The sequence below is a fragment of the Melampsora larici-populina genome (assembly GCF_000204055.1).
Source record: "Melampsora larici-populina 98AG31 unplaced genomic scaffold MELLAscaffold_33, whole genome shotgun sequence".
Classification (NCBI taxonomy): Eukaryota; Fungi; Basidiomycota; class Pucciniomycetes; order Pucciniales; family Melampsoraceae; genus Melampsora; species Melampsora laricis-populina.
In genome coordinates, this window is record NW_006768797.1 from 22,186 (window position 1) to 42,558 (window position 20,373).

Below are 20,373 nucleotides of genomic sequence, written 5' to 3' on the forward strand. Positions count from 1 at the left end.
GTCGGTTATGCTGTTGATCTCAAAATGGAATACATTGATCAATAGGTCTGCAACAACATGGGAAAAGATGATGAATTGCCCTACCCTCCCAGCACAACGACTCGATGACCTAGAATTGATTGAGCAGAACTTGTTGTAGGGGAAGGTGGTGTTGAGTTTTAGTTTATATTTTCTTAAGATCTGAATCGCGAATTTTGGTTGTAAATCAATAAAATCAATCATGTCAATATAAATCGTGAATTTGTGTTGATATGATCATGAAATCAATATTGAGTGTGTTGTGGTTGGTCTTGATGTGAGAGAACAAGCTTAGTGAATTGTTATCTTGAAGATATTGCTCGCGGTACGGAGAGCTGCTTGGTTGTTGTTGAGATTGAATCGAACGGAACTTAGCCAATCGGTGACCAGTTGGAGGATTGGGTGGGTGGGTGGGTGATTGGTTGATGCAACCAAATATTGAATCGTCGATGGCCACAGAAGGCGAGAACAGACGTATCTAGTTTGTTGAGATGTGTGTTGTGAATTGTGAATCGAGGCCAGACTGGTCTGGACTCAGCTTATGTCCTAGATCCAGATTGGTCTGGATGTATATGGCGACTGGTCTGCACTTAAGTAAATCGGCAGGAGTGCAGACTGGTCTGGCTCATTTGCGCGAACGCGGAAGCCCACAGACATGTCTGATGGATAGCTACAGACGAGTCTGGGCAGTCACAGACGAGTCTGAGTGGTGACTTTGAAATTTGCCAGTTGGACGGGGCCAAAATGGGATGTCTGGGACGTCTGGGAAGTCTGTCGATTCTGTTGCGGTAGCATACCGTTAGATTTCTTTGTATTTCCTCGGGTATTTCACCGAGTGATCTGTACGCTACAGGTGGTCAGTCTTTGCTCGGCTGAGCTGTCAATCGATGGGTCCAGCACTCTTGAATACAGCTTGCTTTTCGGTGACTTCTACGTGATCGCAGCGTTTTTGCTTCGTAAAACCTGGACACCTTCTGGACACGTTCCAAAACAATTGAAATGTCATAACGTGTCTGCAACGCTATTGATTCTGGTTTTGGAACGTGCCACTTACCCCCTGGTGTAGTTTATTAACCTTTGTGACATAAATTGACTGAGTTATTGAGGTTTGAAAAAAAAATCACGGACAAAAAATACTATTTTTGTACTATACCTAAGAATTGATTCTGGAATATCTTCCAGCTTCATCAATATACATACACAAAAAAATTGATATTCCTTTTCAAAACATGTTTCTCCACATTTTTGTCCCCTAAAGCCTTCCTGTATGGGCAGTATTTCTACATGTAATTCCTGAATGTGTCTGCAAGTTTGATTTTCTGAAGTTCTTTGCCCCAAGAAAAAATTTGAGGAAACATATTGCCAAAATCATTCTGAATTTGATTGATGTACATGTAGATGGTATTTGACAAAAATTTCTGCCATAAACTTTGCCATATTCCGCCTAGAAACAAAGAATCAATCAAGTTGTTGACTGCTCATGTACACACCACAATTACATATAGAAATACTGCCCATACAGGAAGGTTCTAGGGGACAAAAATGTGGAGAAACATGTTTTCAAAAGGAATATCAATTTTTTTGTGTATGTATATTGATGAAGCTGGAAGATATTCCAGAATCAATTCTTAGGTATAGTACAAAAATAGTATTTTTTGTCCGTGATTTTTTTTTCAAACCTCAATAACTCAGTCAATTTATGTCACAAAGGTTAATAAACTATATATTCTTGGTGGGGAAATACAGGAGCAGGTTTGTACAGGTTTATGATGCTGTATGACATCATCTCAATTTGGGTGGTATGACATATTTTGCTGGTAACTGACCCAAAACATCTGGATAGCAGATGGATGTTATGCTGAAAACCAATTGAAGTTTTGTTGAAAACATTTTGGAGACATCGGATGTACTGGCCTGCCAGTGACCAGTAGTTGGGGGCTGTGACTCTGAAGTCTGTAGTGATCTCACTCGCATCCGTGGCTTCCACAAGCAGATCAAACATTCTTCTCAGCTTAAAACCACCCTTGATAACACCATAGCCAGTTGTGCCACCTTGGAGCGCAAAGTTGGTCTCATTCACGAGGTATCTACCCGCTGGTCTTCAACACATTCCTCTCTTTTGCAATTTGTAGAGCTTAGAGTGGTCATCGAGTACCAATTCAATTGTAACCCCACGTTGTAGAACTCCTACGCAGTGTAGCGTAGGCTGAGCCGGAGAGGGGATGAAGTACCGCCAGAGAGGATGGGAGTACAACAGTTGCAGTTAAGCTGCCCTCAACCTATAATAATCTCTAAGTTCAGAAGCAGAGGGATACAATTCAAAAAGAAACCTTCCTGCTACACACAACCAACACCTGTAACAACTTCAATTTACCCCTTCCACTGATAAAATCAGTACCGAACCTGGTCCGAAAGAGCTCCGACAAGTCTAAAGACTGTACAGAGTGGTCACCAAGGCCCTTAAACACTAAACGTGCTTAAGCTAAGGCTATAGAATGGATGAACAAAGTTATACAAATAATTGATAATGTTTCACAGTCCAATTTAATTTTAAAAACTTCTTCAAAACTAATTATTTGAAATAAAAAAAATGATTTTAAAAATAATTTATGCTGAGTAGATGCTGTTTAAACTTCTATTAGACTACTTGAACTCTAAGAAAATTAATCTGCTAATTTTTTAACTAAAAAAACTAATTCAATATCTTTAAAACTTGATGAGAACTCTAGAAAACTACTGTAGCACTGTCACAGGTAGAACTTTCACAGACAAAACTTTCACACACACACAAATTTCACGCTCTTGACTCTTGAGTCTTATAAAAAAACTAGCACTAATACCCTTATAAGGGTCTAACACAAAAAACTCGATAACACTCTTTAATAATCACTAACAAAAACAACACAACACTCGATAAACGGACACACACTCCACTTTATACCCTTCAACTCGATCACAGCCATCCTTTCAACTCGTTCAAAACGTTCGATGACATCATTCCATCTCGGATCTCCTTCTAACTTCGATCTCAATCTTCTAACTTTTTAATGTAAGTTCTTCTATTCCTCTCTTCTGATTCTTTCATAAACTAATTATTCATTTATCTTCATTTATCCTTTTAATTTGATTCTAGATTTGTTCTTTTAGCTTTCCAGATCGATCGATTTTGAAATCCAATTTGTAAGTTCTTTGTTTTTTTTCTTCTTTTAGTTTGATCATTCATATACTAACTAATCACTTGTTCTTCTTCTATCCTAATCTGTTTATACCCTGTTCTCTTGTAGGTTTTTACTGCAAAATCAAAGCCCTTGGTAGCTTTTGATTTCGATCTGGAGCCTTGATATTGATTGATTAGTCTTATTAATTTGATTTTCATCTTTTTAGTTTTAATCTATCGAGTGTTCTATAGTTTCTACATTGATCAATTTCGATTTTGAGGTTCAATATGTAAGTCTTTCATCTTCTTCTTTTAGTTTCTAGATTCTGATTAGTTCTCTTTAGTCTAGATCCTGTTTCACTAGATTGATTCAATTTCTAAGGTTAAATGTGTAAGTTTTCTTTCCATTTTCATTATTCTTTCAATTTGTGATTTGTTTATTTGAATTTGATGAGTTTAATGTCTTTCTTTTGTTGTTTCCTTTTGATCTAGATGATTGAAATTGATTAATTAGTCTGCCTGAGCTGGATAAACTAAAAAAAGTAATGTTTAGAATGAAAAAAAGAAATTCATAAATCATTTGTTGTTATTATATGTTGATCCTGAATTGAATAGAATAAAAAGTTATGAATAATAAAGTTAAATTGTAGAATTTGTAATTTGAATGTAATTGACTAAAAAATATTGAAGCTTTATGTTTGAAAAAGAATAAAAATATATTTGAAATGATTTTAAAAAAAGTATGAGTGTTAAGAGAATGATCTTAAAAACCTTGCAGGGTATTTTGATAAAATATTGAAACTGAGTTTGAAAGAAAAAATTCTAAAAAAAATAAACTATTTGTTTTGAAGAAATTGATCAAACTATGATTTGAAAAAATGAGATGTGTAAGAATTGAGAAGTAGATAACTTTTGATTTCCACAACGTTGGAGTGCTTCAAACTTGAACATGAAGAGTGGCTCTTGGTCGAAAACTTGGTACAATTCTTATCGCCTCTTGCTACTGTGACAAAAGCTATTGAAGGCCACTTATACCCAACTTTCTCGGTGGTCATGCCTGACTACCAGTGGCTTGTGGAACGTCTCGAAAACGTAAGTTTTTTCTTAACTTTTTTCTTTTGCTTTATCATTATCACTGATAATTTTTTACTTATAGGCCTGGGCCGATTCTAGATGTCAGGAACTTAAAGTGGCAATCATGCCAATGATCAAGAAGATCATTCAATACCAGGAGGCTGCCCAGAAGAAGGCGGTCTACATATGTGCTGTGATTCTCAATCCTCGCCTCAAACTTACTGCGGTCAAAGCCCAAACAATGGAATCTCTCGGTTGGGGACACGAAGACTTGATTCATTACTTTACTGATCAGGCCAGCAAATTCAGACCGACTTTTGACCCAGAGATTGAGATAGTTGAACCTCAAGAGATTCTCAATAATGATCGACCTCAACATTATATCAAACGACGCAAAACTGTCCCAATTGAACACGAGGTGAATGAATAACTCACCGCCCCTCAAGAAGACAAAATTTGTAAACCTCTTACCTATTGGTCAATCAACGCACGTCACTGGCCTAATCTCGCTCGCATGGCCAGAGCGATGCTTGCAGTACCTGCAACAAGTGCCCCTTCTGAGAGCACATTCTCTAACGCTTTGAGAGTCATGAGTGACCACCGAGCGTTGTTCACTCCTCACAATCTCGAAGCTCAAGTCTGCCTCAAGAGCTGGAATAAGGTGATCGTGAAAAAATAGGTGTTTATTGATTGAATTTCAAAAATCTATTTTCATTTTTAACTAGATACAAGTTTGAATACATGTTAATTTGGATTGAAGTGAGAAATTTTAAGTTTTCCTTTTCAAAATAGGTGTTTAGACTTTAGATCTATACATGAGAATTTGAAGTGAATGTTGTTTTTCTCTCTTCTAAGTAGGCTTGGTCTCTCAAATATGTTTCTACCTTTGAAGTAAGGTCTTATTGATGTCCTTGAAGATGCAATACACCCAATGGTTATCCCCTTTCTGAGCGTCTTGTCCAGGACCCCGGAGAGCTCTTATGGAGGCACACAATGTAAAAGTTTTTATTTCCTTATGTTTGCTGTGAATTGCTGTGAATTTCATAGCTCGTAAACGGTCTTCACACTTGTGTTGCTATGAATTCCCAAATTGACAAAGCCCCTTGCTCCTAACTGGGCCTTGTTGAGGGAAGAGCGATGAAGTGTATCAATTTTGTATGACTTCAAACTCAAGTGAAGAGTATGTAGTGTAAGAAAAACTTTTCCATTATGTGCCTCGATAAGAGCTCTCCAGGGTCCTTCTTGTCCCCCCAAATTTGAGCCTGGCCCTGCGCGACCTCGAGGCCTAGATTTCAGGGCCTGCCCTGGTCGGCCCTGAGAGTTTTTCAAAGACCATCGGGCCTACCCGAGGCCGGACTTGGTCCCGGGGCCGGCCATGAACTCACGGGGTCGGGTCACAGCCCTATGTGACCCTGTGTGAGCGTGATCCACATGTCTATTATCCCTCGGCCTCAAGCTACACCTGTTTATCGCTCCTAACCTCGTTTTTCTTTCCTTGATCAAACCTTCACGATTTCGATATGGCTTCGTCTACTGCAGAGAAGCACCGGATAGGTAAATTACAACATCCTATTTCTCGTTCGATTACTTACTGATTGAGATTGAACATTTGAGGCTCATAGCTGTGCACGAGAAGAAGCGCAAAGAAATGATGGTACGGTCAACGTTCGCTTATGTCATCACGAGTACGATCGATTGAGTTGCATCTCACGTTTGAAACAGGATGAGTTCGAACGCCAGAAAGTTGAGATGACACGCGAGACTGATCGGAACCGCACTGGAGCTGATCGATTCGTGGGCAAATCAGATTCAATGGAAGAAAGCTTGAAGATGCAGACAGTAGGATTAGTAAAGCTTGAAGACTTTCAACAGAAACGACAAGCTCTGGAAGAGGAGAAGATGAGAGAGGCTGCAAGATCCAACGAATTGAAGTATACTATTGTCCCCTCGCCCTCACTCCGAGCCTCCTTACGCAATCGACCGCTCTTGCCATATGGTCTTACCTATCGATTTGTTTTTGATTCCCAGGGAAGAAGAGCCGAAAAAGAAGAAGAAGAAGAAATCAAAGTACAACCTATCATTTGCAGTGGATGAGGATGAAGAAATCACTGTTACTGAAAATAAAGCATCGTCATCGAAGACAGGTGAGCGATAGTACTGTATCAGGCCAGACATGTATGTTGACGTGGTATCTTTCGAACATCGTTTAATTGTGGAAGATAGAATCGTCGTCTACGGCCTCCCGAAAAGGTCAATTTGGCAAGAACCCGACTGTAGACACTTCTTTTTTGCCGGATAGAGACAGGGAAGAACTGGATCGTCGTGAGCGTGAAGAATTGAGGCAGAAATGGTTGAAGATGCAGGAAGCTATCAAACAGGAAGATATTGAGATCACATATTCATACTGGGATGGCACCGGTCACCGGAAAGAGGTCACTGTACGTATGAATACATCCGCCTGTGCAATTCGGGCTTTTGATTTACCTCTTGTTCTCAATATTCTCCAGTGCAAGAAAGGTGATAGCATAGCACAATTCCTAGAAAAGGCGAGGACACAGTGGCCCGAGTTGAGAGGGGTCTCCGTTGCTGACATCCTATACGTTAAAGAAGATCTGATCATTCCTCACGTAAGTAAAACTACTTGGCTTTTGTGGATTGAATCGTGAAACTGATTTCCTTTGCTTCCTAAACCTTACAGCATTATACATTTTATGATTTTATCGTCAATGTACGTTACGGCGATTCTTGTGGCTATTTTTGTACTGACCTACTTTTCTTTCGCCCAACAACATCCTGATCCACCAATGATTGTAGAAAGCAAGGGGTAAATCCGGCCCGCTATTTAACTTTGACGCTCATGATGATGTACGATTAGTAGCCGATGCAACCGTGGAAAAAGATGAAAGTCACGCGGGAAAAGTAGTGACACGAACTTGGTATAACCGAGCCAAGCATATCTTCCCGGTGAGTGATAATTGAAGATCACTTCCATTGATAACTATGCTCAGTGTATTTCTGTGTTGATAGGCTTCTCGATGGGAACCATATGTGCCAGGGAAAGATTACGGAGCATACAAGATCAAGGGTTGATAACCTCGTTCCTCTGGCTGAGAGCGCTGTTGGGACAACCATTGTCTTTCAAACAGAAGAATACGAAAGAATCTTGGAATCATTTTCAAACGCAACTCGACCGAATTGTATCATCAATAGTGGGAATATACATTGATTCGTGGCCAGTGAGGGTTCGGGACGCAATAGAGCCATTTTGTAGGTTGAGCTTGTTTACAGTGGTATTGCTTGTTTTCATTTGCTTTATGTACATGTTATATCAGTCATCTACGATGTTTGCTAATCACACGATGGGTATGGAGCGCTACTTTCGTGAGCGATAATGGGGCCGCAACCTCAAATCGAGATCGTTGAGCCACTCTGCGAAAGTGATCACATGAGCTTTCCCTCGGAACAGATCATTGGCTGCTTACGTGATCTTCCTGGCTTTGGGGAGTAAGCGGATCTTCGTGAGCCTCGTCTATCGAGTCTTGTACACATTCAAGAAAGTGGACCTTTCCCGACAACTACACATGGTCTCTTCCCGAGCACTGATCTATTCAGTTCGGCTGATGATACGTTGAAGTGAATGAGCTCAATGTGCCAAAGTTGATGACGAGTGAAGTGTGATGTTTATGAATGATGGCCGAGTAGTTCTTACTCCAGATGAATATGAGATACACCACCAACCACCTTGTTTTAGTCAGTGGTTCCCATGGCCAATCCTACATCCTCGACTCTCTGGTCTGATCGAAGATTGTATATATTCTTTCGTTACTCGTTACAATCACCATGTGGAATGCTGATGATGATAGAGGGTGAGGGTGTGTGAGGGTGATTACCTAATACAGTTTGTAGAAATCGAGTCTTTGATGACGCACTCCTGAGTCCTCGAAGTTTTTGGTCGAGACTTTCAAAGTTTTTGATTTTTAAAGTCAAGCTTTCTATTCCAGAACGAATCACTCACCTCAACTTCAGTTCAATCCATTTGTTCTCAATCTTCAGAAATATCCTATATATCGCTACATATCTCCTTATGATCATTTGACTCGAACTTTTGAACTAGTGATATTCAAAATCACTCTTTGTAGTTGTGCTTGTACTACATAGCTATGCCTGGCTCATCGGTTCGGCAAGAACGCCAACAATCCTCCTGGTTTGACTCTATCGATCCATTTCATCATATATCGGCTTATCTTACCTCCATTTCAAAGGACTTTCATGATTTCTTTCAAGCGCTTTTCATGCCTTTCTTTAACCTACTCAATGTATTCGACGTGCGCCCTCAGCTCAGATCGTTTTATAGCCTCGCTGGCCAATTCGTCTCCTCGCCAACCACTCACCGCTCTCTACTGGGCTCTCTCCTATTGAGCTTCATATTTTGCTCCAGTATCTTGATCTCTGTCATTGCCTACGTGTCATTCTATTGGGCCTATGTCCCTCAAATCGGTCTGAGTATCCCGCTGTGGCTTCAATATGGGTGCGTATTCTTTTTCGCAATGAAATCGATCTTCAGTTTGCCTTGTTTGACCACCCTGGGTCTATATCTTTCAGTGAAGGCAGAGTACCATACGCTACGGCGGACCTCTCAAACCTTGCTCATCCAATTGCCATCGATCAGGCATACGATGTCAGTCTTCGTTTGACTGTTCCTGTTAATGATCGGAATATTGAACTTGGTAAGCACTTGTCTTGCGTTTCAGAACAAGATGCTCACCACGAAGTCACCCTTATGCCAATCTTCACCTCCCATGTGTATTTAACGTCGTATCTTCCTTCCAGGTAATTTCATGGTCCGCCTCACGCTTAAAACTGCACCCCCACAGAACGTCATCCTTCATCGTATCTCTCGACATTCTTCTTTGATTCATCAACCTCAATTGGCGAGAACCTTGGACACAATCAAGTATCTTCGAACACTTTTTTTCTTGTCCGCTCCTCGACTCGTTCAGCATCTCGACATCAAGCTTTTCTCCCAAAAGGTTATCAATCCAAGTTCTCTTTCCAAAAAAGGAGGTTTGGCTCTCGCCGAGATTCAAGTTGGTAGAGATGATGCATATGGTTCTACCATCTCCTTGGCCCATGCAAAAGGGTGGGGTGAACTTCATATCTATGACGCGATCTTGGTATTCGAGGCTCACCTTGACGGATTAAGGTATGTCCTTTTATACACTCTTGATAGAACCGAGCTTCTACTTACTGAATCTTGCCCTTTTGTTTCTTGATTTACATCCAGGGCATTGATGTATTATCATCCTTACCTTTCTTTTTTCGTTTTCTGTACACTTTTCATGATCGCCGAGTTCACGAGTGTATTGTGCACATGGGGTTTGGTGGCCGTACGAAAATCTCAAACAAAACAACCGGATGGAGTGTTTATCAAGAAAGAAGAGTCCAGCGATTCCATGTTAACTTCTACCACCTCATCCCCTCTACTCCAAGGACTCGATGACTTCAGTGATGTCGACAATCAGCCCATATCGACCGGTAGACGTGGTATGAGTGACATTGATGAGCTGCCAGCCCCAGATGAAGAGCACCGCGCAGTTGATGACGAGGAGGATCGAAAACCTGAGCTTGGAATCAGCGCACTGGCTGAAATGATCAAACCTGAGCTTCCAGATGACGATGAATTAGTGGGTGGTAGCGAAACGACTGGCTCTAGTGCAGCCAGGAGTTTCGGTAGCGGGTTGTCTCGTAGTAGCTTGGGTCAAACCGCTTCATCGTATACATCTTAGTCCTTGTGTGCGATTCTCAGCTCATACTTGCAAAAATGTGCCACCCTACACATTTCCCAAGAATGTTATCTGATTTACCCTTTAGACTTGAGGGTCTGTGTATGCTACATTTAAAAACATAAAGCTCTTTTGTACTGTTTTTATTCTTCTTTTACAAATTTCTTTGGTCCTGCTGATTCTTGATGAGTTTCTAAACATTGTCATTAATCAGAAGACATCTTGACTTGTTGTAAGCATCTGGTGTGTGTTGACCAATAACAGTGAGCTCTGAACACACCGCGTAAATTTCCAACAGATGATATGAAGTTGTGCTTTAATAGGTCAATGAATTAATGCACGAGAGAGGCTCGCATTTACCATGACCTTGGCTGAATGAAGTGGAAGTCGTCAGGTTTTCGAAGGACGTATGATCTGTAAACCTTCATGGGGCACGAATGGCCATACAATTAACACACAAGAAGGCTCCCGCCCTTTGCTAAGGATTAGGAGGATCGATGATAGTATTTACTATGTTGTAAACCAAGACTTGAGCAGCCAATTCCAATAATACGTTCCACTTGATGGAAAAGGCGACTCTCTTTCTATCCCCAACAACAAATTCTGATCTCATCTACGCCCTTCTTCAGAGATATGTTGCCCTTTTTATGATGAAATCTCGCTCTGGACCAACGTCATATTGATACTGAGGGTTTTTGAACAGACTTGTATATGTTGCAAAAATTGAATAAGGCTCGGGAGGAATCAGGTGTTCCTAAATAGATTTCGAGATTGCAAAACCCAAGAGACCGTACATGCTGAATTTACTTAATGGATGAGACTATGACAAGTTTTACTACAAGAGATGATTCAGAGATTACAACAGGATAATAAGAGAGTTGGGTATAAGAGCATAGGTTGAATACCATGGGGTATATTTCCATTCGAGTCAGACACAAATGTTCATAAATATCTGAGTAACGATGTTCTTGAGGATAAAAATGGTATTCAAATAAGAATTAAAAAGACATAGATTTGTGTATCTTCCGATTTTCGATTTACATAATGAGACACATGCATAATGATAAATAATATTTAATGAGATGGTGAAGATGATTTACAGAGACAAGACAGAAAAGTGAGTGTAAAATAAGAAGGTAATGTTTTTTTACTATGTTTTTAGTTGACGCGGGTGTCATGAAGCGCGGTTCATCAAGTAACACTGAATGCTTCCTGAGGATCCTGGTTGATTATTGATTGGAAGAATTTCAAATTCTCCTATTAAGTTAGATATATTCTTCAGCTCACTGCTTGGCTGCTCTGATGAACCGCGCCACTACCGAAACGATCATGAATCAATATGTTAGCCAGGATTCGAAGTGTTGACAGATAAATTTGGATTGAGGGTATCACCTCGAGGAGTTCGGTGAGATGATAGCAAATGAATTCATGCTATCGGGGTAGTATGCTTCTCCAGTCATGATTGGAGATTTCAAAAAATCGGACCATGTACTTGGTTTTTCTTCATCGGAAACATCTTCGGCTAGTAGTGCCATCGGCGGTAGTTCGATTGGAATATGGCCAGATTGGCTTCTGCGCGCTGGAGGTTTCTCTGGACCCGCTGGTTGAAAGCGATGTGAATTTGTTGAAGTGGTCAATATTTGAAGCTGTGGTCGATATCGACTCGTTGATTTGACAGGTGAGTTTTTTCGCCGTTTGGATTGACTGTCGTCATCGTCTTCGTACCACTCAGAGTAAGCTGATATCAAAGCAAAGACAAGGGTGAGTGATATCCTGGCCATGTAGGAAGAATCTGGAGACACTAACGTGACATAACATCCCAGGACGGTTCGTGGTCGTGAATAGTCCTTAGCTGGTGTGTTGATTGAATGATTGCAACTATCATGGCGCTCATCTCCATTTCCTTCAGTAGAGATGCACACAGAAAGATCGCGGTGTTAGTTTGATTGACAGAGTAAAACCTCAGGACAGCATGAGACGCACAATATTCAGCTTGATCATATAAGCCAGAGGATGGAATTGAAGATACAAAAACCTAGACGATGTCGGATGTGGAAGGAGTGTCAGGAATCAGACTTTTGCAATCAGACTTCAGAATGTTCTTACCGGTCAGGTGCAGACCTACAGGAAAAATGGGGTTAAGTATGCCTCGTAAGTATTCGCGATTGAATAAAGTAAATGCAAACTTACATCATTCCAATTATAAGTAAATCCTGTGGTCATAGGCGAAACCCGAAAACGTGTGGTTTAGTAAATCTGATTCAAAATTGACCCTTGATTCGAGGTACGTACCATGGAAAGTGAAACCGCCATGATATGAGTATTGAACCTGACAAGCTTATCGCTGTTGTGTACCATGAAGTGTTAGATGGACGGGTATCAACTGTATATCAAATGTAGGTGGGTAGCAAATCACTCACTATTTTGTCAATCCGTTTGCAACCAACTGTTTTTTGACGGATCGAATAAACACCACATTGAGGGCTGCGTCTGTCAAGAGGTACAGAAACTTTCTAAACAGAGCGGTTTAGAAGCAATCCATTGTAATGTTTATGGACGAAACATGGCTCACTCTAAACGATCCCATATCCGATTGACCATGATGATATTGTCAGAAAGTCGTAACGTGGCTGGTAGCCAAATACAATACTGGAAAACATACAAACGCATCATCTTATCAGCGCTGGAACAATAAAATGTGGAAATTTGTGAGATCTCATACCACTGAGATATTTATCAAAGTTATCCACGCGGTAACCCCCCACCAAAGCAAGGTTTTGTGCCTAGGGTTCGACCAGACCATTGATATTCGATTGAGCTTGGAAAAAGGGGCAAATAGTCAGCCAAACGTGATTTTTGCCTCTAAAAGATATAGACACACAATTATCTGGACTACGATCTGAACCTATTTTGGGGAATAGAGCAAGAGTTAAAGTCAAAACACGACACTCTACATAAGGAATCCGGTATTAACGCACCTGAATGGCCCCTATGAGCCGAAGGAGATGTGGTAAAATACGATCAGTTGAATTCACAGATGATGTTTGATTCTTCTGGACTTACAAAGAGTCAAGGCGACAAGAAAATAGGACATTGAGGGCGGTATGAAGTAATTCAAAAACAAGAAAACCAGACACGCGTAAAGAAGGTAGGCAATGATCTTTCCAAATGCCATATGAGACAAGTCAGTCTGTCGCTCATGCACGTTGGTAAATCATATAAAAATATTGTAGAGACGCATACCTCCGACCAAACCAGCATTATAAAAGTGTTCATTTTGTGTGTTTGTTTCAAAGCGTTTCGGACCACGAAAAAGCTGAATCCAAGGGTGAAGCCAAACGCAATAGTTCCAATCTGCGCTTCCGCCATAGCCGACTAGCAATCCGCAGAGAAAAGTGTATTCCGGAGGGTTGTTTTTGATGAGGTTGAGGAGTTACCTGATAAGTTGCTAAAATTCACTGAATGAAAAACTGAAGAGAGTTACTTCCGGTGACCATATGGATGAGCGGGAGGAAAATGGGATAACTTGTCAATTTTGCGCCCAACGGAGGTCAGAAGTAACCCAAAACAAAGATCCAATCCTCTTTCTCATCCCAAAATGATAGTTTCCGGCCAACTCGCTGTGAAGCATTTTTGGTGAGAACTGATCAATCGGACTAGGAGAGATCTCGACTGACCCGGGCAGCACGCGTAACGCATGCACTCTTGGTAATCGGAAACATCGCGCAAAGATCGAAGAGGGCGAGCTGATACGGCTGTGATTTCCGATAGAAGTGAAAAGGAGAAGGGAGCAAGCCTTCGTGTGATATCTCTGGAACATCAAACAAGTCTTCGGGCGGCCAAGCCAACTCAGTTTGAGGACCAGGCTTCATCGTTTGTGGATGGCGGTACGCATGGTTTTCATGGGAGTAGGTTGTTCAATATCGTCTCACAGATAACATCGAGACCTGTCTAAAGACATGTGCGAAACGTTTTGGACAACATCTATGTCACCCTAGGGTTGTGGTAAACTCGGATTGGGGTGAAGCTTCTTGAGCAGCTTCATTGCTCGTCAGTTCAACTCTTCTCGCTTTCACCTTTTTAATACAAACACTAACTAAAGTCAATTTCAGCGACTTGACATCCCATCGGTCATGAAGGTCAGGTAATCCTCTGAGCCCTTGAAATCTCGCACCATCTCCAGTCTGGGGCTTCGTGATATCAGAATATGCTCACCGTATTCGTTCCTGCAGCTGCTGACCCAAGCTGAAGAAGATGCGCATTATCAAGCCGTCCTAAAAAATGGCGCGACTTGGGGAACGACCGGCCTGGCCGCTGGGATGGCTGGAGCTATCGCTATGAACCGGTATTGGGCTGGCTTCAGGGGTTTAACAGTATGTACAACGTTCCGAGTACCCCAATCTCAACACCCCTTGTAGTCATTGATATTGGCTTTTCTTGATTGTGTAGCTACCTCTGAAAGCTTTCGCAGTGACCTCCGTCGCGACCTTTGCGTTGATTGTTGGCGCTGACCGTGGCTCGCGAGCCTACGACCAGCAAATAATTGAGAAAATGGGAATAGGTTGGGGCGATGAAAGTCTGGAACGCAAATTGGGTCTTACCGACAGACTGCAAGAGCAGAAGAGCCGTTCCAGCGAAAACATGAGTAAAAAAGCCAAATGGCTTGAACATTTTAAAGATCATCAATATCATTATGTATTAGGCAGGTGAGTCGAAAGCTCTCACCGCGCACCCGATCCCTGTTGTTCAGCCTGGCCTGCGCGTATGGTATCTTTCTTAGTTGGGCCGCATCCATGGTCGGCTCTTTCGGGTTCATTGCAACTCAACCAATGCCGTTCACTCAAAAGCTTGTTCAGGCGCGGATGTGAGTGTCATCTTTTCTACTTTTGTCTCCTATTCATATTTGTCGTGACTGCGTTTATGGAAGACTCTTTGGTGTTGATACTTGTTAACAGGTATGCCCAAGGCCTAACAGTCGCCGTGGTCATGGCTTCTGCTGCCTTAGCTAGTGCTTCGACGGGTGATGCAGGGCTTGAAGATGAAATTCAAGGCAGAAAAGAAAGTTTGATGTACAAGTTGAGTCTTTACATTAGAATCAACAGCTCTGTAGATAAGCGGCTAACCGTTTTTTACGAAATGCTGTCAAATGATCTGCGTAACAAATCACGGCACCAGATTCAAACGAGGGTCTCCTCATGAATTATCAGAACGTCGACTACGTGAACAGCACCGGCGAGAGTATGTTGAGGGTGAATCTGATGAGTGATAAAACTCTCCTGCAGCTCAACTTCAAAAAAGGTGCCAGCGTACACAAATATTGTGACGACCTAGATCTTCAAAACACCCTAACCTTGTCTGTTCTGTTGAGTCCTTTGTATGTAGCCATGGGCCGATTAACCTGTTGTTGAAGATGCCACATTTTTATTAAGCACAATCTGTAGTGGAACTGTTGTGGTTGATTGGTTGATATCCGAGCCTCCTCATGTCGCACTCCGAATATGCCTGTCCCAGAACAAGATTGGTATGCTCGCCAAAACATTCAAATCTGGGAGTGCGTTAATTTTGAGTTCTTGCTGCCTGTGTTGAGTATGTGACTCCTTTGTAGTTGTCTAATATTCGAGCCGTTCACACGACCTCATGTGACCACAGTTTCTCTCCCATCTTTCTGCTCAGCATGTTTATGCTCGTTCCATCCCAAGGCGTCATTACAAATTGCTCATCGAGCATATTTAGCGTATTTTAGTATGTCATCTGCACCGATCACACTCTTTCATACCCTCTTCGTGCGATCAAGAAGAGAACCCAAGAAGATCTTGAATCATCACTCCTGGATCAAGCACGCAGCTGGAAGGATCGCGAAATTAGGAGCAGAATCACTCACAAGACCAACCTCCAACTCTGCAAATGCGTGTGCTGGTGTTCTGCTTCTGTCTTTGCCTCGGGTCCTTCGAACCTGTTGGCTTCACATCCTTTTTGTCCTCGTCGTGGTTGTCAGAGTCTCCTGTAAAAGTTATGTTAACTGTCTATTTTTTCGGATCAAAGTATACATCAAGGCTAGCAGTGTTTTGCCTATGACGACATCTCACCACCGGTGCATCTCACATACATATGACGGTCTTTTACCTAGGAGGTTCTTCATGAGGGAGCGTAACCGTATCGGTCTTCCTCTGAGACTATCTCGCTCTGAGACTATCTCTGAGACTATCCAAAATTTAGAAAAATAATGTGGCTTGTTGTACACTTAACGCACAGGTTGGTGGCCGCTCGTAGGACTGTATGGTTCATACGTACAGTGTATTATAAATCCATTCCTATGGCTCGGTCTTGTCAGGTCTTGTCCAACTCCTTGGAACAAAGATGATTCCACCCGTAAAATTTTTCATTACAAAAATGACCATGTCGATTTTGAGAACAAATGAATACAAACCAATGAGATCAAAAAAGAAATCAAAATCAAAGATATTTCAGGATAACTGAAGTTAGGAAATTATTATAAAGGGGCCAAGAGATTCCTACTTGGTTTGTATTTCAATCCGTGATTGAGATCTTAAAAGAAGGTTATACTCCCAGAAATAAACATGGATTTGTTCGTAAGTGAAATTTGATTAATATTGATAACTTGCAAAAATGAAATCAAACTTCAATGTGAAGATGGTCAAAAAAATCAGTCGTCTGGATAAGCCTTACACCGTAGATGGCTTCAAGCATACCTACGCCGATGAGGGTGACGTATGTAGTGAGCCGCATCATCCTCTTGTTTATTGTTTGTTCCGATCGATCCTATCGAATACGCAGGTCTGATAAAAACCCAAATCGAAGCTATCACCTTCTACGACGCACACGCAGTCAGATCTGACTTGAGGCATTAGTGAATCAAGTCGTATAAGTGTTCCGCATCACTTCAAAGTCTGATGCGATTGAAACTGATGAATTTGACTGATTCACCATAGTATAGTATGGTTGAAAACCAAGATAATCATCATGTTATCGCTTCTGAACGGCCGATTCAAAAAGGGTAGATTGATGATCACCTTATCATTTCTGGACGGCCGCCTAAGTGTCCAATCATTGGACCGTAGTAGATCTAACAAGCGGCTCTTACATGAACCTACACAGACATGGATCCATTGCTCATTTGAAGCAATCCAGAGCAAATTTCTTGGGTCCATCACTTGCACAAAAGACGTTCGTACAGGCTTGGGTAGGTCCAAGAAGGTCAGAGAGAAAAAAGAAACGCCCCTCTTACAAATCAGGCGCCACCCGAGAAAAAAATTATACTATCCCTGTATGTCTCAGAGATCCTCTCAGATAGTCTCAGAGGAAGACTGATACCGCAACTCTCCGCTTCATGACACCGCAGGTTTTGGAAGTTAATATTCGCGAGAAGACTGAAGATGACTATTTTCCCAGAATTAAAGATTTAAATGATTTCAGATGATTTCTCGATGGATACGTTGCCGAAACTAGAAGACGTTGCCCCATTTGCAATACGCTCACTGTGCAATGTGACGTGGGCAAGGGTCTCCATCGGATATGTATAACCCCAACTAATCCAATCTAGGGGGACCCATGTATCGATCAAAATACTTTCGGCTGATATGGCTTGTGGCGCATATTGATACATCCTGAAACAGATATAATTGACATACCAATCTACCGATACGAAGAAGATGCGACAGGGTGCAAAAAGGGGCATATGAAAGTGTTCTTTGGTCGCGCATAACGCTGGAAGCACTCTCGGACCCTACGAAATCCACCACCATCAAGCAGAGCCAACCTCGGCCAGGGAGGCTTCTTGAGCCTGTCGCAGCTTATCGGAGGCCATTATATCAGCTTGGGATTGAAGGCCACTTTGGACATAGCACCACATCCCCAATCTTCGTTCAAGCGCACAGAAAACACTGTATTTCGACGTTCTATTCCTGCCTCGTTATAGATACCTATCAACCTTTTGAACTTTCAAACGGGCAAGCCCTGAGAACCACAAGAACCATTGTAACGCGGTAGTGCTGGCGCTACTTCTGGCCGCTTGAGTATGTGTGATCTATGTTACCTTCAATCAGAAATACGTTTGTTTACGATTTATACTCACGCCTCGCACTTTTCCATCACTTCTTCTTTGGGAAAGAATCGACACTACGTTTCTTTGAAGTCATCACATTTCGGTGGGCCTTGCATAGCAGAGTATGTCCGCCTCCCTCTCCTAATAAGCTCCTATCAGCTCTGGATGTTTTGAGATTGACTTCATGGGATCGCTCTCCGAAGGCACACCTGCATCAATTCACCAGCGGCGTTCTATATACACACTGTGGACAGATAGCGGAATGCGCTACCTCGGGACACTCTTGTTGGCCAGCTTTCTCGTTGTCATTGTGTCGACATTTCCCCTTGGCCTCGTTCGTCGACAGCCCTTCCTCGATGAACTCATCAGCATCCCTGAAATAGTCGACCGTGTACACGAGACTGCGGATGTAGGACATTACTCAGAAAATGCAGCCGCACTCAAGAAGGAGCACAAGTGTTGGAAAGGCCGCAACCTTACTTCAGATTGCCCAGACGCTCAACCTTCTAGATTACCTGTTTAAACCATGGCACCTTGTTCAAATTTCATCACGCTCGAAGATCTCCTCAACATCAAAAAATGGGATGGCATTCTGGTCTTAGACCTGCTTGTCGCTTCTCAAACCATATTCTTTCTCTCGTTCTTGCTACCCGGAAGCTGTGGGGCTTTGATATCATAGCTGATTGCACACGCTTGCCCTTTTCCCCTTTGCATATTGTGGACTATCTTGTTGGACATTTTCTTGCATTTTTTAAACCTCGAGTAGAACCCTGTTTAACATTCTGCAATCTTAAAATTTTATCTACTTGTCTGATGTTCACTTTGTTCGGTCTGTACCCTGACTAGACGCACCATACTCGATGACATGATTGTAACCCCACTTTTACTCAGACGAGATATCCCAGTTTTGATCTCTTGTCTGAACGTCTGAAATACCTCTTCTGGTCAAGGATATGAACACTGGTTCACATGGGGTGCACATCACCTGAGCTTTCTGGTTCGAGTAGCAGAATGCACTCAGTGACGAGGTGGACAAATGCCAGACTGAAGTTTCATAACCAAAGTGCTTTGGCAACACATCATCAGTTCAGGGACAAATAGACGCGTGACTAACAGAAAAATTACTGGACAAAGCATTAATGTGTTTGATACAACTCATGATTTTTTGGATTGGCAGGGCTTCATGCTCGCTCTAGATGTCTGTTATGAGATCATAATCACAATTTACTCAATTTCACAAGTGATCAGGTTGGAGATACAAAATAGGATACGCGTGCTAGAGAGATAATCTCTGAAAGATGGCGTGGTAATAAAACATCTTGTCATCGAATGGTGTCCAATGTCGCCGACTCATGCAGTAGCGCAATCCTTGACCATTCTCTGAATGCAGATTCGCAGGATGCAAAGTTCAGTGAACAAATTTAGCAAATACCATGCAATTAGGACTGACCTCAAGTTTCCCTGGATCCGCGCCCTTCACAGTGTGAATGACTTTTCCTTGACTGGCTGCGAGGAAGGTTGGAATTGCAGAGATATTGTATTCGGCCGCTACGGCCTGATGGTAAACGTAAGATGCATCCCTCGTCAGTTTGTTTATACATGGGATTCAACCGCGACCTAAAGATGTACGTCATGGAGGGACATGAAAAATCCAGAATATAGGAAGATACGAACCGGAACAGCATCAACATCAACCTTGTAAAACTTAACTTTGCCTGAAGTGTCAGCTTCAGCTAGACGTTCAAATTGCGGTGAAATGGCGCGGCAAGGCCCACACCTATGAGAGATCGGCATGTGAGATAGACTATCACAGCGATTTATTCTGATGATGAGAAGCTTTACCAAGTGGCCCAAAAATCGAAGATAGCTACTTCTGGACCATCAATCTGAGTTCAAAGTATCAATAAAACGAGTTCCAAGCGCGACAATGAAGGTAAACAAGACCCACCGCTTGTTTAAACTGCTCCATGTTTGCGATAACTTCCACGGACGGCATTTTGAAAGTTGATGAAATAGGCAATCAGAAGTTGAGGGCAGTCGATGGAAACCTTTATCAGGATTTGTATGAGTAGTGGGGTAAAGCTCAGAAGCCGTCACGGAGTTACCAGGAGCAATCGCCATGATGACGTATTTTTCACGGGTCATCGAAAGTCCGATCGTGCACCCCGTGCAACCGGGGACATGATCATTTTGAATGAAAGCGCAAAACGGAGCGGATCATGATGTTGTGGGTGCAGCGCAAAACGCGCGGACAAGGCACGCTCAGCCGCGCCCGCAAA

The 20,373-nt window shown here is 42.2% G+C and overlaps 5 protein-coding genes across 5 annotated transcripts; 3 read left to right on the plus strand and 2 right to left on the minus strand.

Annotated features, from left to right (window-relative positions):
* Window positions 1-5,719: 5,719 nt before the first annotated feature.
* Window positions 5,720-7,624, plus strand: MELLADRAFT_72487 (uncharacterized protein; the record flags this gene model as incomplete). The annotated part of the gene is made up of 9 exons (XM_007412779.1): window positions 5,720-5,803; window positions 5,872-5,903; window positions 5,972-6,180; window positions 6,278-6,393; window positions 6,473-6,687; window positions 6,757-6,876; window positions 6,948-6,977; window positions 7,064-7,213; window positions 7,277-7,624. The coding sequence occupies 9 exons, from the start codon at window positions 5,770-5,772 to the stop codon at window positions 7,337-7,339; spliced, it is 969 nt and encodes a 322-aa protein (XP_007412841.1).
* Window positions 7,625-8,091: 467 nt separating this feature from the next.
* On the plus strand, window positions 8,092-10,266 carry MELLADRAFT_78459 (uncharacterized protein; the record flags this gene model as incomplete). The annotated part of the gene is made up of 4 exons (XM_007412780.1): window positions 8,092-8,777; window positions 8,852-8,976; window positions 9,080-9,452; window positions 9,534-10,266. The coding sequence occupies 4 exons, from the start codon at window positions 8,410-8,412 to the stop codon at window positions 10,033-10,035; spliced, it is 1,368 nt and encodes a 455-aa protein (XP_007412842.1).
* A 1,044-nt stretch (window positions 10,267-11,310) lies between these two features.
* Window positions 11,311-13,126, minus strand: MELLADRAFT_89799 (uncharacterized protein; the record flags this gene model as incomplete). The annotated part of the gene is made up of 12 exons (XM_007412941.1): window positions 11,311-11,347; window positions 11,425-11,770; window positions 11,839-11,993; window positions 12,139-12,153; window positions 12,223-12,245; window positions 12,325-12,376; window positions 12,453-12,545; window positions 12,605-12,681; window positions 12,755-12,850; window positions 12,914-12,937; window positions 13,011-13,021; window positions 13,096-13,126. 12 exons carry the CDS (start codon window positions 13,124-13,126, stop codon window positions 11,311-11,313), a joined length of 960 nt encoding a protein of 319 aa, XP_007413003.1.
* A 1,039-nt stretch (window positions 13,127-14,165) lies between these two features.
* MELLADRAFT_89800 (uncharacterized protein) lies at window positions 14,166-15,298 on the plus strand (the record flags this gene model as incomplete). The annotated part of the gene is made up of 6 exons (XM_007412781.1): window positions 14,166-14,171; window positions 14,265-14,405; window positions 14,482-14,738; window positions 14,813-14,896; window positions 14,988-15,107; window positions 15,208-15,298. The coding sequence occupies 6 exons, from the start codon at window positions 14,166-14,168 to the stop codon at window positions 15,296-15,298; spliced, it is 699 nt and encodes a 232-aa protein (XP_007412843.1).
* Window positions 15,299-19,297: 3,999 nt separating this feature from the next.
* Window positions 19,298-20,157, minus strand: MELLADRAFT_117204 (uncharacterized protein; the record flags this gene model as incomplete). Its single annotated transcript, XM_007412940.1, has 5 exons — window positions 19,298-19,474; window positions 19,545-19,649; window positions 19,769-19,871; window positions 19,937-19,980; window positions 20,043-20,157. 5 exons carry the CDS (start codon window positions 20,088-20,090, stop codon window positions 19,445-19,447), a joined length of 330 nt encoding a protein of 109 aa, XP_007413002.1.
* Between the last annotated feature and the right edge of the window lie 216 nt (window positions 20,158-20,373).